Source organism: Mus caroli, unplaced genomic scaffold (assembly GCF_978045245.1).
Source record: "Mus caroli unplaced genomic scaffold, Mus_caroli_1 scaffold_3, whole genome shotgun sequence".
In the NCBI taxonomy this organism is placed as follows: domain Eukaryota; kingdom Metazoa; phylum Chordata; class Mammalia; order Rodentia; family Muridae; genus Mus; species Mus caroli.
Genome location: NW_028227258.1, coordinates 128,090,473 through 128,105,628, shown reverse-complemented (window position 1 = coordinate 128,105,628; position 15,156 = coordinate 128,090,473). Strand labels below are relative to the sequence as shown.

At 36.1% G+C, this 15,156-nt stretch overlaps 1 protein-coding gene across 5 annotated transcripts in view; it reads left to right on the top strand.

Annotated features, from left to right (window-relative positions):
* Fxr1 (FMR1 autosomal homolog 1) overlaps nucleotides 1-11,855 on the top strand; it is a 50,629-nt gene extending 38,774 nt beyond the window's left edge. For 2 of the 5 annotated variants that reach the window (XM_021157371.3, XM_021157373.3), the window contains 5 exons: nucleotides 3,746-3,949; nucleotides 6,026-6,226; nucleotides 6,878-6,958; nucleotides 10,046-10,137; nucleotides 10,797-11,855. In XM_021157371.3, the coding sequence (XP_021013030.1) occupies nucleotides 3,746-3,949; nucleotides 6,026-6,226; nucleotides 6,878-6,958; nucleotides 10,046-10,137; nucleotides 10,797-10,967 (749 nt within the window). In that variant the 3' untranslated portion in view covers nucleotides 10,968-11,855. The remainder of the gene's footprint in view (nucleotides 1-3,745; nucleotides 3,950-6,025; nucleotides 6,227-6,877; nucleotides 6,959-10,045; nucleotides 10,138-10,796) is intronic. The other 3 variants (XM_021157372.3, XM_021157374.3, XM_021157376.3) reach the window with 2 other exon arrangements.
* The last annotated feature ends 3,301 nt before the right edge of the window (nucleotides 11,856-15,156 follow it).

Sequence of the window (15,156 nt, the reverse complement as noted above, 5' to 3'; positions counted from 1 at the left end):
AAAAAGAACATTGATTTATTTCTGTATAGTGTGTGTGGGAGTGGTTCTAGTTTAGATGCTGCATACATTTTGGCTGAAAGGTAGTTCTAAGGTGTATGTCCCATCGATGTGACATACTAGTGACAGTGAAAGGTGTATAGTTTGCAAATAGTTACCTAATGCATAATTTTTAATTATGGTTACAGTAGGTTATAAGTATGTATAAAGAGTAAATGGGAATATGGCTTATGATCCAACTAATGTGGTTTCGTACATTTTCTGTAGACTCCCAGTTAGTGTGCTACTGCTATCTATAAGATGAGCACAAATGAAAAGTAATAGACTGATCACTAGATCAGTGTTGCATATAATAAACCTTCAGCAGCTTTGCTGATGTTGCTGGGTTTGAGTGTTTTAGTACCTTGTATGTAATTGTTTAGTAACATTTCTTCAAGATGAAGGCTTAAGTTAACCTTCTGTCATGAACATTTTATAAGCTATATTTTCATTTGGAAGCTGGGGCCTAGGGTAGGAACAGATCAGTGGATCCTATGGTAGTTAACAATTCTCTAATCATAAATTCTCATTTATTCTTGTTTAGCTTTGGAGTTGTTCCATCTTTCTTCATTTGGACTTGGATATTAGCTGTGACCTGATCTCCTGCCCATCCCTCTTCATTTGCTTTTTCTGTTCTTTTCTTCTCTTCTCCCTGTGTTCATCTTGTTTAGAGAAAATACTCATGAACCTAGGCCAAAGTAGGAAGCATTTACAGAAAGTAGAGGTGAATTCAGGTGTGCACAGTGCAGGTTCAGATCCACACTTTTCATTTAACAAAGGAATCTACTGATGTAGTGCACCTGTGCTTTTTACATTCACTGTGCAGGTGGAAGGCTGAAGTATCCCTTCCCTCTAGTGCTGCAACTTTATGTTCAAGTATTTCATTTTCTTGGTGTATTTCTGTTTTCATAAACACTGTATTAAAGTTTGCAAATAAAATTCTAATATAGTGTTGAGTGTGTAAAAGATGAAGAATTGTAAGCTAGTGGTGTATGTCCAAAAGTGTATTTAATACTAGTAGTTAATGCTGGGCGGTGGTGGCGCACACCTTTAATCCCAGCACTCGGGAGGCAGATGCAGGCGGATTTCAGAGTTCGAGGCCAGCCTGGTCTACAAAGTGAGTTCCAGGACAACCAGGGCTACACAGAAACCCTTTCTCGAACCTCCCCTCCCCCCCCCCCCCAAAAAATTATAAATTGACAATCAGATATGGCTTTTGTATAGCAGGAGTGAAAAGCCATTAAACAGATTGATTAGTGTCTGATGCCTCTGCTTATTGATGAGGGAGGCACTCTGGTAAGGTGGCTGAGGTATAGATAATAAATAGATGGAGAAATGGCAAAGGTTCTGAAATCTGGTTCAGAAAATGCTCCGCAGATGGCAGGCTTAGGTTTGTGGAACAAGAAACATTGTAGTTTTGAAGTAACTTGAGAGAAAGGACCATTTGAATTTAATTACAGCTGTTTTTGAGCACTTTTCAAAAGGACTGGGCAGTATTAACATTTTTTAAGAAATGGATACTAGTACAACATTTCTAATGTTGTGCTAAATTTAGTTCAATCTTAGAAGTTTATCAGATCTTGGTTATAATAAAGCATTTTTAATGTACATTTTTATCAAATGACCATTTAAAATGGTCAGAAGCAGGTGGTGGCGCACACCTTTAATCCCAGCACTCGGGTGGCAGAGGCAGGTGGATTTCTGAGTTCGAGGCCAGCCTGGTCTACAGAGTGAGTTCCAGGACAGCCAGGGCTACACAGAGAAACCCTGTCTCAAAAAACAAAAAACAAACAAAAAAAAGAGTGATAGAAGTTGTAGAGAAAAGCCTGATTATGGAATTTAGATGAAAGCAAGCTGTGATTGTGAGTGTCATGGCTCATTTTTAAAGGCTTTTCTGTGATTTCTTTCCTTATATCCTGCTTGTACGATAAGATTGAGATGTTGAAGTGGCTATATTGTTTTCAGTGCTGTAATCACTAATGTATAGCAACCTAGAGGCATGACCAGCACAGCCTTATTACTGTAAAACTGACCATTGTCGCACTGGGCTAACCTCGCACCCATCACTTAGACTGCAGGTGTTGTGTTGGGTTTTTTTGTTTGTTTGTTTGGAAGTTCGATAGAACCTGCTTGCTTGACATTTCCAGGCTTATGACTGCCTGCCTCTGGTCTAAATTGCCAGTGATGTAACAGTCTTCATTCTGCCATCTTTATGGCATGGGTCTTATAGACCCATGAGCCCGTTGGAGCCCACCCAAGTATTTTAGGGCAATCTTCTCATCTCATGGTGTAGCCTTACACTTGACTTTTTGTGATCATGAAATATGAATATTAGCCAGTCCATCAACAATGTTGTGTGTGTGAGATATTAGTCTCATAAAATACTGAATTTAGCCAGGCGTGGTGGCGCACGTCTTTAATCCCAGCACTTGGGAGGCAGAGACAGGCGGATTTCTGAGTTCGAGGCCAGCCTGGTCTACAGAGTGAGTTCCAGGACAGCCAGGGCTACACAGAGAAACCCTGTCTCAAAAAAACAAACAAACAAACAAAAAAACCCCACTGAATTTAGGTTAAGTTTAAAGAGTAATTTCCTTGCTTTTATCCTTGGGTAAGATAAAATAGTTTATTAAGACTGATTTACCTTTACATTTTAGCCCAAATTTGTTTCACTATTTCTTAGATAATCGTCTACTTCAACAGTGACAGTATTAAGTGTTTTTGTCATTCGAACAAATCATTGTTAAATGTGTACTTTATTCTCTTCTATGAGATCTCATTCCAACAAACAGTTGAATGAAAAACTGGATTTTTTTCCCCCTAAACTGTCTTTTGTGTTCCATCTTCTGCTCTGTCATTTGTATTGGTAGAGTCCACTTTTCCTGCACCTTATTACTTCTGTGTCAGGGTTTACTACTACTGTCAAATGCTCGTGTAGTTTAAATACATTGATTTCATGAAATCATATGTGGAAGTCTAGCCAATTAAACTTCAAAATAATGTATCATAAAAAGGAATTTTCTGCACACTCAGACATTTGGGACCTTTTCACTGTAGATCTATAGAGGAAAATGTTGAGAAAAGTAACCACATGGCAATAAGAAGGGGAGGGATTCTGTTTTCAGTTAAATTGGTGTGAATTTGGAAGTCAGTTTCTGCAGGAGATAATTATGTAAATTTCATTTCAGTAGTCGGTGTCTTCTGTTCTATTAGGTAGTAGCTATTTTCTCAGAAACAACATCATTATGCTGATCTGAGGCAATAGGAAAACATTTAACTGACAAGTACATTCCTAACTTCTTAAGATTATCAGTTACAAGAAGTGTTCTGATTGGAGAGAAATTAAAATGTGTGAGAAAAAAAATACTCAAGTCAGAAATAATGGAAATAACTATTGATTAAAACTTAGTTTTTTTCTAAATGTTAATTTTTAGGTATTGGCTAACATACTGATAATTTAAGCTAGCAATTTTAAAATTGGCAGAAACCTTTTTATTAACTGCATTTTCATGTATACATTTTCTCTTACTGCTTAGCTGAATCTGATAATTACACTTAAAATAAATTTAAAGTTTACTTTTAATTTTGCTCTCTTTGGAGCAGTTACTATACTTCTTTATGTAAATGATGCTTAGCAGATCCTGTTTTAAAAACTTTTTAGCATTTCTGTTTATGTGCTTCTAATTGGCTTATATATTGTCTTTCCCCAAAGGTACAAATTCTGAGCTGTCTAACCCCTCCGAAACAGAATCTGAGCGTAAAGATGAGCTGAGTGATTGGTCATTGGCAGGAGAAGATGATCGAGAGACTCGACATCAGCGAGACAGCAGGAGACGCCCAGGAGGAAGAGGCAGAAGTGTTTCTGGGGGACGAGGTCGCGGTGGACCACGTGGTGGCAAATCCTCCATCAGTTCTGGTAGTCTTTTACATACTACATCAGCATTCATGCTTTGTAAACAATATAATCCGGCAAAGGTTATTCCTTCTTTCAGGGCCATATATATTTGGAAGTTTGTGATTCTGCTTACTGTCTTAGAGTAAATAGTAGACTGTATAGCAATTCATCTGGTAAATGTTGTGAAGAGTAATTCCCAGTGAAGGTCTCCTTAAGAAGTCAGGCTTTGAGAGTCATGTTTATCCTTTCCCCTTTTGAGATCTTTGACAATTAGCTAATACTTTACTTGTTTTCCCAAAAAGTTTTGCTACACTTTGAAGAAAGAAACATGTGGACTCAGTTCTTAAGAAAAATTTATTGAGTAATTGAACCATATAGAGTCATATAGAGGAACTAGAGAGTTGACTCAGCAATTAAGAACTGTTACTGCTGTTGTAGAGAATTAAGCTCCTAGCACCCACCATGTTGCTACTCACAACACTGTAACTCCAGCTCTGGAGGATCTGGTGCCCTCTTGTGGATCTGTGGGTGTGTGTGGGCACACCATATGTTCATAGATACCGTGTAGAGATGACTAAAGACTTCGTATGCTCAAGCATATGTTGGCTGCGATCACTTGATTATTTTTTTATCATGGAATAGTAATTGTTGACAGAGTTCTCTTTCTGAGTAGACTAGACAGAAGGAGAGGCTTTCCAGGAATACATAGCCTAGATTAGTTTAATACATTGTGTGTTAGCATTATTCATTGTCCTTTTAGAAGGTCATATTTAATAGTTATAATGATTAAATGTCTCATTTAAAATTCTATCTTAAATCTTAGCATAGTCTGTGCATGTTAAAAATACATGTAAATGTACAGAAACTGGAACAAATAGGCATAAAATGAAGGGAAGACTTTGGCTCTAATTGGATTACAATTTTCATTGGGCCCTAGGAAATTTTAACTTAGTTTTTTCAGAAAAGTAATTTTTGTATTAAAATGCACTCTATACTGTAATATTAAACAATTATTTTGTGGAATTGCAAAGTAAATGTATTTTACCTAGTGTTTATGATTAATAGGTAAACTCAGTATTTTTTGCTAAGACACTAGCTTGCTAACTTATCAAGGAAAACTTAGGAGTAATCGTGATTAGGTGAATTTCTTCTGTAATTTGAATGTTGGAAGCAGTAGATGCATATAGGTAAGATGGGCACTTTTCTTTTTATTTGTATCTTGACACTGTTCTTTTCTAACTTCACCCCATGGTTTGTTTTTCAAGTTGGATTACAAGTTAGGTGTTTCAGTGTTGTCCTTTCTATAGCCAGTTACACTTTGAGCCGGATTTAGATGCCTGTATAGACTTGGTTTGGTTGTTTCAGTTCATACTTAGGTCTTGGGTGCAGATGGTTTATTTTCTTTTATTTGGAATAATCTAATAGCACAAAATATCAGCAATGTAAGGAACAATGGTTCTCTTAGAATCATGACATTCTTTCTCTTGGTTTTTATTTTTCTACTCTAAGTAGGATTAACTTATGAGTGCCATAATTAGTAGGTAGTGTAATTTCTGATATAGTCATCCTTCACTATCCATGGGGGATTGAGCTCAAGAATACTCGTGGTTTTGTTTTTTTTTAATTCTTTATGAAAAATATATTAGTGATCTTTGCACATACTTGTATATCATTCTATATTATCTCTAGATTATCAATATCTAATACTGTGAAAATGCCATGTAAATAGTTTACATTTATTTGAGGCACAGCAATAGGGAAAAAATAGAACCATACATGTTTAATATACATCCCTTCCCTTGTAATTTTGATCTCAAGATGTAGAGAGACTTACTATTTTTGTAAACAATTCAAAGGAAACATTAGGAAACTTATAAAGTAAGCATAATTTTTGTTTTACAAATTTTCATTCTCATTAAAGTTTTATTTAATCATTACTACTTTCCAGATAAATTAGTGTTAAGGGTTTTTTTTTATTTAAATTTCAGACCTATATTTTATTGGGGGGTATTAGTGCATGTAGTTCATTCAGTAGATGGAGCGTTCTTAACTGATGTCCTCTTAAATGAATATTTCTTGCCTCTGACATGAATATAGTGCTCAAAGATCCAGACAGCAATCCATACAGCTTACTTGATAATACAGAATCAGATCAGACTGCAGACACTGACGCCAGCGAATCTCACCACAGTACTAACCGTCGTAGGCGGTCTCGTAGACGGAGGACTGATGAAGATGCTGTTCTGATGGATGGAATGACTGAATCTGATACAGCCTCAGTTAATGAAAATGGGCTAGGTATGTAAGCATTTAGGGAAGAGTTGAGAGTGTGTGTGATTGCATTGTGTTGATAATGGATGAAGCCTTTCTTTTTTTCTATAGAATTCACAAATGTTTTTTTTTTTTTTTCCCCTCTTTTTCTTTTTAGTGTTTACTTTAAATGAGGGATATGGCTGCTATCTTGGGCACTCATTTTCATATTTGTCAGACTATCTGAACTGGGAGGATTCCTTAAAGTGCCCTTTCATACCATTAAATCAACCTAAATACTCAGTTGATCTGTCTACAAACAAAACTTAACTGTTTTAGTCCCTCCCTCTTTAATAATTATAGTACATATTTATGGGGGCTGCAAAAACCTAGCATTTATTAATAAGGGGCTGAAATGTCATTAGCTTTGAGACCCAGGGTAATGTTGGAGAGATATCTTATATTTCTGAATGATGGTGGTGGTTTCAATTACATGGCAGTTTGCCCTCTTAATTTCCAGAGGGCAGTGCTTTATGCTGCAAAAAATGTGTATAATTCTTTGTCAGTATTGTATATGCTTTATCTTTGATGTTTAATTAAAAGTTTCTCTTTCCCTTCATTAAATAAGGAAAGAAATTTTTTGTTTGTTTTTTGTTTATTTTTTGTCAGAATAGTTGATGGTAAACTTTGCAATTACAGATGATAGTGAAAAAAAACCCCAGCGACGCAATCGTAGCCGCAGGCGTCGTTTCAGGGGTCAGGCAGAAGATAGACAGCCAGGTAACTTGAGTGGGCCTGTTGGTGTCAGGTCACAAGCATGAAAAAAATGTCATGTGTCTGCATTCTAAATATAGTTATATGTTCACATGTGTGTATACATTCAGAATTTGCATTGCATAATTTATTCAACTAATAATGCTGCTCAAGAAAATGCATTCTTCCTTCCCAGTGTAAATGTTTAGTATCTAGTCTTAAGTGAACTAATGTTGTGTCTTAATTTCTTACATGGGCAGAATTTCAGTACCTTTACTTTTTATTCAGCTGGCAGATTCTTCAGCTTTCAGATGGGAACTGCCATTGCAGGGACTATGGTGTGAATTGTGTTGAGGTTGATTGGCAAAACTAGGCAATTTTTTACATGGTGCCTGCTTACTATAGATTGAGCTCTTCATTTGGTGGGAATTACAATACTCAAAATTTTAAAATAAAATGTAGAAGTGTCTTTTTCTTTAAAAGAGGATGCATGTTAATGTTTTTGTGTTACTGTAGTGTGGTGCTTTTTCTTTGACACATACTAACCATTCAAATAGTACTTACTTAGTTTCATTCAGTATTTTATGTTGTCACAAGTTTTGGTAACTGGAAAGAAACTTGTTTGCTATGTCTATTACTTTGAACACAATTCATTTCCTATGTACAGAGAATCACTGTATATTCACCATGAAGAAATTGTGTATAGTAGAAATAAACCCCTTTCAAACCAACTAATTTTTGCATTCTTTCCAAAACATACTCTTTCATGTGTGTTCTCTACCCCCCTCCCCCCTCTCCAAATAATGGACATTGTAAATGTTGCACTGCAGAGGTTGTAGAGACCTGGGAATTAGTAAAGGGTATTCAGTATGAAGAGTTTGTGTTTAAAACTGTACACTATCAAAGCTAGTGTCCAGGAAATTTGTTTTCCCTTTATATTCCTTTTCCTTCTTAATGTTAGGGATGTATTTTAGTTGAAGAGGTCATAAATTTCAGCTTTGAAAGTAGCACAGCAGTGAAGATTTTTTGACCCTACTTTTTTGCAAGATAGAAAATTCAGGCTATTAGTATGGGCTCGCTAACTTGGAATGACTTTCACTATAACTTAAGCCAGTGATCATAGTTAAATGTACAGACACAAAAATATCCTAGCAGAATTTCTTCCAAAAGAGTTAGATGATTTTGAATGGAATTAACTAAAATGAATAATTTGGAGTTTTGGTAATTTTAACAGTGATGTGCTGTTGCATACTATATCTGATTTGTTTTTACTGTTCTTAGGAACCATTGTGTTTTCTCTTTTCAAATTCTTTTATTTCAACCCCTTCTTCAGAGTTTCTTGTTTCCCAGCAGCAGTCCAGGGAAACAGCTGATAGTTGTTTTTCATTTGGCTCAAATTTCTAGTTCTTATGTCTATGTAAATAACCATTGAGTGGTCTTTCTTCTACTTAGACAGTATGACACTCTGGTGGTCTCAACTGATTCTTAAGCCCAGGGTCCCGATTACACCATAAAATTGCTTAGATTTTTTTTTCTTGAAATTTAAACTTCTATTGAATTTTAAGGGGTTGTATTGCATAAGAACTATAAAACAAGTTTCTTAACTGGCTCTCTTTTATTTGGGGGCAAGGAACAGAACTAAGTGCCACTTGCTAAACTTTGGACTACTAATAACTACACAGTGTTTTTTTCTGTATAGGGATAGATGAGCGAGAGCCTAAGAACTGTTTGCACACATTTAAATTGAGCACTATGCCTGTTTGTGCAGCAGCATCCTGAAGTAGATGCCGTTCTCAGGTGTCAACTGAGGTCTGCACCATGAAAACCATATTCATTGGCATGTTATTCCCACCTATGGTTACAGTCATTCTCAGGACAGTGCTGTCACCCTGTAGAGTAGACTAATACCCCAGCATAGTGCTAAACATGTTTGTACATTTTTTGGCAGTGATTTTAAAGTGAGAAGCTATTTAAAGGCTTCATAATGAACATTTCCTTATAACTTTGAAGGAAAGCAGCTTTAGATTTCAAATATCTATAGTTTTCTAATAAAGTTTTGATTCAAGATGCTTAATAAATTTTTAAAGTTCATTAAGTAATGAGTTAGTAGGAAATTCTCCAGTTTTTATGTTAGGTCATGCATTATTAAGATGAATGAATTGTAAAATACAATTCAGCCCTTTACTGTATTTATTTTGTTAGTTGGTCTAGTGGACCAATTCTACACAAACATAGTGCAGTGGCTTAAAATAATGTAAAATTGACTTGTTTTTTATTTTTAATTTAGGGCTTTCTTAAATCTAGTTTGCGATAGGAAATAATACAAAGTTAGGATTTTGAGTTTCAAGACCTGAGGCCAGTGTTGTACTAATACAACAGAGGCCATTTATTAGAATGATAGATAGATAGGGTCATTGCTTTATTTGATTAATCTCATGCCTCAGACCTAGCAAGATAGCAGAGTTGATGGGACAGCATCTCTGTTACCAGTGTTCCTTTCCCACCCTGTGTCCACTACATGCTGAGGATTATGGTTTATTGTCTTAATTTGCCTGTACTTCCTTCAAGTCAGAACATCAACTCGTTTAAATACTACTGTCTAGCATGAAATGTTAGGAAGGAAACAGAGAATAACACACTTGAACACCTTGATTGTGCTGTTTTTTCCTGGGGCAGAGAGATAACCAAAACACAAAGCTTTCAAACTTTTACTCCCCTCACTGTGATCTGAATCACCATTGCCCCATCCCCCATTGCTGCAGATAGCCTCTGCACTTAGAGCACTGCACTCGAAGTGCGGTTCTTGGTGGTGGGCTGCTACACCACATTCGTCCCACAACCTTAGATAAACCAGGAGATAGCTGGATTCCTGGGAAAAAGGACGTTAGTCTAGATTTCTTCAGGTTCCAGCTGAGAAGGATTTTTCTATTGCCAGTACTAAAATCAGACACATTTTTTCAAGCTTTGCTTTTGTTCGGAGGTGGGTACCCAGCGTAAAATTTTGAAATTGGGTGACCCACCACTAGTTTACTTTAATAGTGAAATTATTCTTTATCCATAATAGAACTTAGAAATATTTTTCAACACCTGTAATTTTTTTCTCATCTTTAACAGTCACAGTTGCAGATTATATTTCTAGAGCTGAGTCTCAGAGCAGACAAAGAAACCTCCCAAGGGAAACTTTGGCTAAAAACAAGAAAGAAATGGTAAGGAGAATTTAACCTGTAGGGTTTTTGTTTCGTTTTTTATGATTTCCGTATTGTTTAGATTTATTTATTTTTTAATTGCTGTATGGTCAGTTGTTTCCCTTAAGAGATGATATTTAAAGAAGATCCTTGTTTCTATCCCAGGCCCCTGATAAATGAAGATATGCATGCTTGAGCCTAAGACATTGGCCAGATAGATAGCACTTTAGTATTTACTTGATTGATAATTAGAAGGCTGTGTGTACTTCTTGTCAGTAGTGGGAATAGACCTTTTAAGTTTCATTTGTATTCAATGTTTTCAGTGATTTATACGTGAGTTTCAAAAAGGTGAGTAAAATGGCTGATTGTTGTTCTGCTTGCTGTATTGACTCTTTTACACCATTTATATGGTGAACGTCCCAATGGTCATAATACTAGGTACAGGTTTCATTGGACAGTGCAGGTGCTTTCTGTGATGTGGGCACTCAGAGGCACTAGAATAATACATAGTTTTAAAACCCTGATACTGGAGTGCATTGGTATTTGTTTTAAGTATTAAATACTTTCTTTATGGCATATGAAAGTTATCCTATTTTTAAAAGCTAATGTTTATAGTTATTTTCCTCCTCAGCTACAGATTTCTTTATAAAGATGTTGAAAAAGTTGTCTCCCTTTGACAGGCAAAAGATGTGATTGAAGAGCATGGTCCTTCAGAAAAGGCAATAAATGGTCCAACTAGCGCTTCTGGCGATGAAATTCCTAAGCTACCGCGTACTCTGGGAGAAGAAAAGACTAAGACCTTAAAAGAAGACAGCACTCAAGAAGCAGCAGTCCTGAATGGTGTCTCATAACTGAAGGAAGTTCCTAGTTTACAGTTCTTTTACATTACAGTTACAATAGTGCTTGTACAAGCTTGCCAAAGATAGAATACGGATCGCCAGTCTTACATCGCACTTTCAGTTCCTCCATTTGGAATTCAGAAAGGGGAGGGATCCTGAAGAAATCATATGTTAAACATACTTTGACACCTACTGTGTTAAAAATATATCATCAGATGTGCCTTGAGAATAGTATATGTAACATTAAAAAAAGTTGCTGGCTATAGGAAATGTTATTTTGTTTTCAAAATATGGCAGAGATGGGGGGAGGTGGGTGGGGTGGGGTCCCTAACGTAATATTCTTTATGAAAGCATTAGCTGCTTTTGTTACATTTTTAATAATATGCAACCACTTCTTCACCCGAGGAAAAACTAGAATGAAGCAGTCTAAAATATTTTGCACTGAATTGTAATTTCTTCATTAGTTTAGTCTGGAAACTGGTCTGTTTAATGTGTTTTTTAAATGCTGTTTGTAGAGGCAATTCTGCAGACCACTGGAAATACATGTTAACTCATCTGCAGGGATACTGGGTGATATTGGCAGTGACTGTTCTACATTGAGGCTTTGTTTGGTTTATTTATTAAAGTGTACAGTATTTAAAAATCAAACATAGCTTTAGTTGAAACACTAAGCTGACTAGTCATGTCCATTCAGACATAGCCTGAACTACTGAAAAGATCAATTTCCAGAAGGTTTATTCTGTATAAACTACATGTTTAGTCTTCAGTAGAGTACCTTTCACATTTTCTTTCTACCCTTTTTTTTTCTTTTTTTTTTCCTTCCCCCCTTTTTTTGATTTTGGTTGTTTGATGTGCAATATGTTTTTGTATGCAGGTAGTAAAATAAACTTTGATCTTCCATTTGCTGATTTTTAACTTTCTACTTTTTATGCCAATTGTTTGAAAGTAGTAGGAGTACTTACAGGCCTAGAATAGATAGCATTCTTTGATTGCTTTTCAGAAGCAGTTATTTTGTTTCTCAGATTTAGTGTTAAAATCTAACCATTTAATCATTTGTAATGAACCCTCCAGAATCTTAACACTTAAGGTTTTGGCTAGTAAATGATGTAGGAAATGTATAATGTCTTTGCCATTAGAGAAACATCTTTGTATTAAATTCTAATCAAAGGCAATTTGTGGAAGATATGGGAGGCAGAAGATAAGCTTTTCACTTTTGCCTTTAGTTCTTTATTAAAAACTATTTTTAAATTATGGTAAGCAGTTTTTAATAGGCTGATAATGTGCTTTTTGAGTGATAAATGACTTTGAAGGTTTTCGTACCAGTGATTGAAAATCAGTAATTAAAAGTTTAAAGAGCTTTCATTCGGGAGACTTAATTTTATGAAGCATTTTCAGGTGGCAGTTTAATGATACACATATACTTCCATGGTTGTAAATTGCGTATTTATGGACTTAGGGCTCTGCTCCCACTGGACATGTACTTTGTGTCATTTGAAGGTTTTTTTTTATGTGCATAATTTGTTAATTATGTCCATAAAAATGTTGAACTTGTTTTATAAATGAAGGATAATTCACATATAGTTACAAACGGGCCATTAGATGTCACGTACATTCTAATTGATATTAACATGCACTGATAGGAGATTTAAAAAAAAAACAAACAAAAAAACCTGTAAAGTACAGATAGTAGAACTTTGAAGTGAGTTATGTATAGTGAAATTCTTGCACTCTGTATAGAACAGGTATACCAGATTAAATAACCATAACCTCACTTTCAAAGTATTGAAAACAATTTAAATAATTGGCTTTTTAATTACTTGGTTCTGTGTACATGAGTTACAAATTTAACCATGAGTTGTAACAAAGAGAAGTTTGTGTCTATTGGGACTTGAAGTGTTTTACCATTAAGCTACATCCTTAGCCCACAAAGAGTTTTAATTCCCAGGCTGGGAAATATGACACTAAGAAAGTATAGTTCTTTTTATTTTCATCCCTAATCAAAATTCTCCAAGATCTTTTTGTCATAAAGATTAAACTATCTTAAAAATCAAGTACAGCTGAAACACTTGAATAGGACATAGTAAGGAATCTTTTTTGTTTGTTTGTTTTTGTTTTTCGAGACAGGGTTTCTCTGTGTAGCCCTGGCTGTCCTGGAACTCACTCTGTAGACCAGGCTGGCCTCAAACTCAGAAATCCACCTGCCTCTGCCTCTCAAGTGCTGGGATCAAAGGCGTGCACAACCATGCCCGGCTATTTTTGGTTTTTTTGTTTTGTTTTGTTTGGGTAAGGATTCTTTCAAGAGCTGATATTTCATTACCTGAAAATAACCAACCAGTGACTTAACCCAAAGAGGCACTAAAGAATTGTAAGTTCTTGGGTTTTTGTTTTTCTTACAGATGGATTAGTCAGTTTTATTTAGGGTCAGTAAAAAGCCACCTCCCCAGGGCTAACATGTCGATTCAGGTTGGCCTCTGGTGTTTTGGATGCCAGCCTGGTTAAATTATCCTTGCACATACTACACAAAATGTGAAATCAGAAAAGTGTATTCTGAAAAGGGTGTGTGCAGCCCAAAGCACTGATGTAGGCAACATGGGATTCCATATAAACCTGAACTGACTGTGAAGTGGGAATGCAGATTATGGTAGGGTCAAAAATGATCTGGGTTTCCTGAAATTTCTTACGGGGAAGAAAGTCCAAGTAGAGATGCAAAAACAAATTTCTAATGTGGAATTCAGCAGCATGTCAGTCCATTGGGTTCTTAGTGATTTACTTTAGGTGCTGTGGAGTCAAAGCAAGGGAGCTTGCTGAAATGAGTTACTTTTAAAAAGTGCAGATGGCGATACTGGGCTTTTAAAGCAGAAGAACTCAAGCATATCAGGCACTGAGTGAGAGGTGAGAAGCACTAGATGGTTTATTTACTCTTCTGCATCCTTCCATCACCCTTAAGCCAAAACAGCTGCTACAGCTGCCTGCGACTTGACTAGGGCATTAGATAGCCTGAGGAAAGTCTGGAGAAGTTGGTACGTCCTCTGCAGACATTCCAATTTTCTTGTGGCTTAAAAATCCTAATTAGCATTCCTAAAGACTTGGTGTGTGTGTGTGTGCTAAGGAAAAGTAAATAGGAGACTGGCGATGTGTGAAGGCAAAGGCGACATCTTTAAAGGAGGGTTACAGTTTTTATTACTTGGAGCTGTGTAGAATTTGAAAAGGATAGGATGTTTATTTTAAAATCTCATCCAGTCCTAATGTGCTTCTTTTTTGGCTTGGAGTCCCCCACACCAGTTTCATTACCTGCTAACAGGTTTAATCAGGGTATTGCTCCTAACCTGTTTAATACTTGGCAAGAGTTTGCATTAATCTGTTGAAATCAATTCCAGTTTGATACAAGCAGTCCTTGAGCAAGTGGTGTTAACTTGTAAGTATGTACTTACTATTGGTTGAAACATGCCTGTTAAACTTAATTGTTATTTATTCTAAATTATTACACTTAGAATTCAACGATGGTCAACTACTGACAGTTTCTGTCAAATAAATTATACGTTTTAAGTAAAAGCACTAGGAATTCAGGAAGGAGTTGGTGTTAGCCATCAAAGCTGGATGATGGAGGTACATGTGAACTGTAATAAAATGCCATTTAAAATTACTCATTTTTGGTGATGTTAGGGGTTGAGGCCAGGGCCCTGGGCATGAAAGGCTTTGACATAGAGTTGTATCCTGCCTTATTTTCTTTGTAATTAAGCTTTTGAAATTTTGGGGAGAAGTACAGCTCATCTTAGCTTTAAACTCCCAGTAATCTTCCTGCCTCAGGTCTTCGTGCATCGAACTACCATGCCTACCTGGCTGCACCGGTTGACTTAGATGTTGACTGGGTTTGGCTTTGACTTTTTTTTTTTTTTTTAAGATTTATTTATTTATTTATTATATGTAAGTACACTGTAGCTGTCTTAAGACACCGGAAGAGGTCATCAGATCCCATTACAGATAGTTGTGAGCCACCATGTGGTTGCTGGAATTTGAACTTGGGACCTTCAGAAGAGCAGTCAGTGCTCTTAACTGCTGAGCCATCACTCTAGCTCTCTGGCTTTGACTTTTTAAAGATTCTGTCCCACCCTTCTGTGTACCTGAAAGTACAGGCAAACCTGACTATGGTTTCCATTGTCTAATTCTTCATTTTGAACATTTGAGATGTTATAGGTAAAAA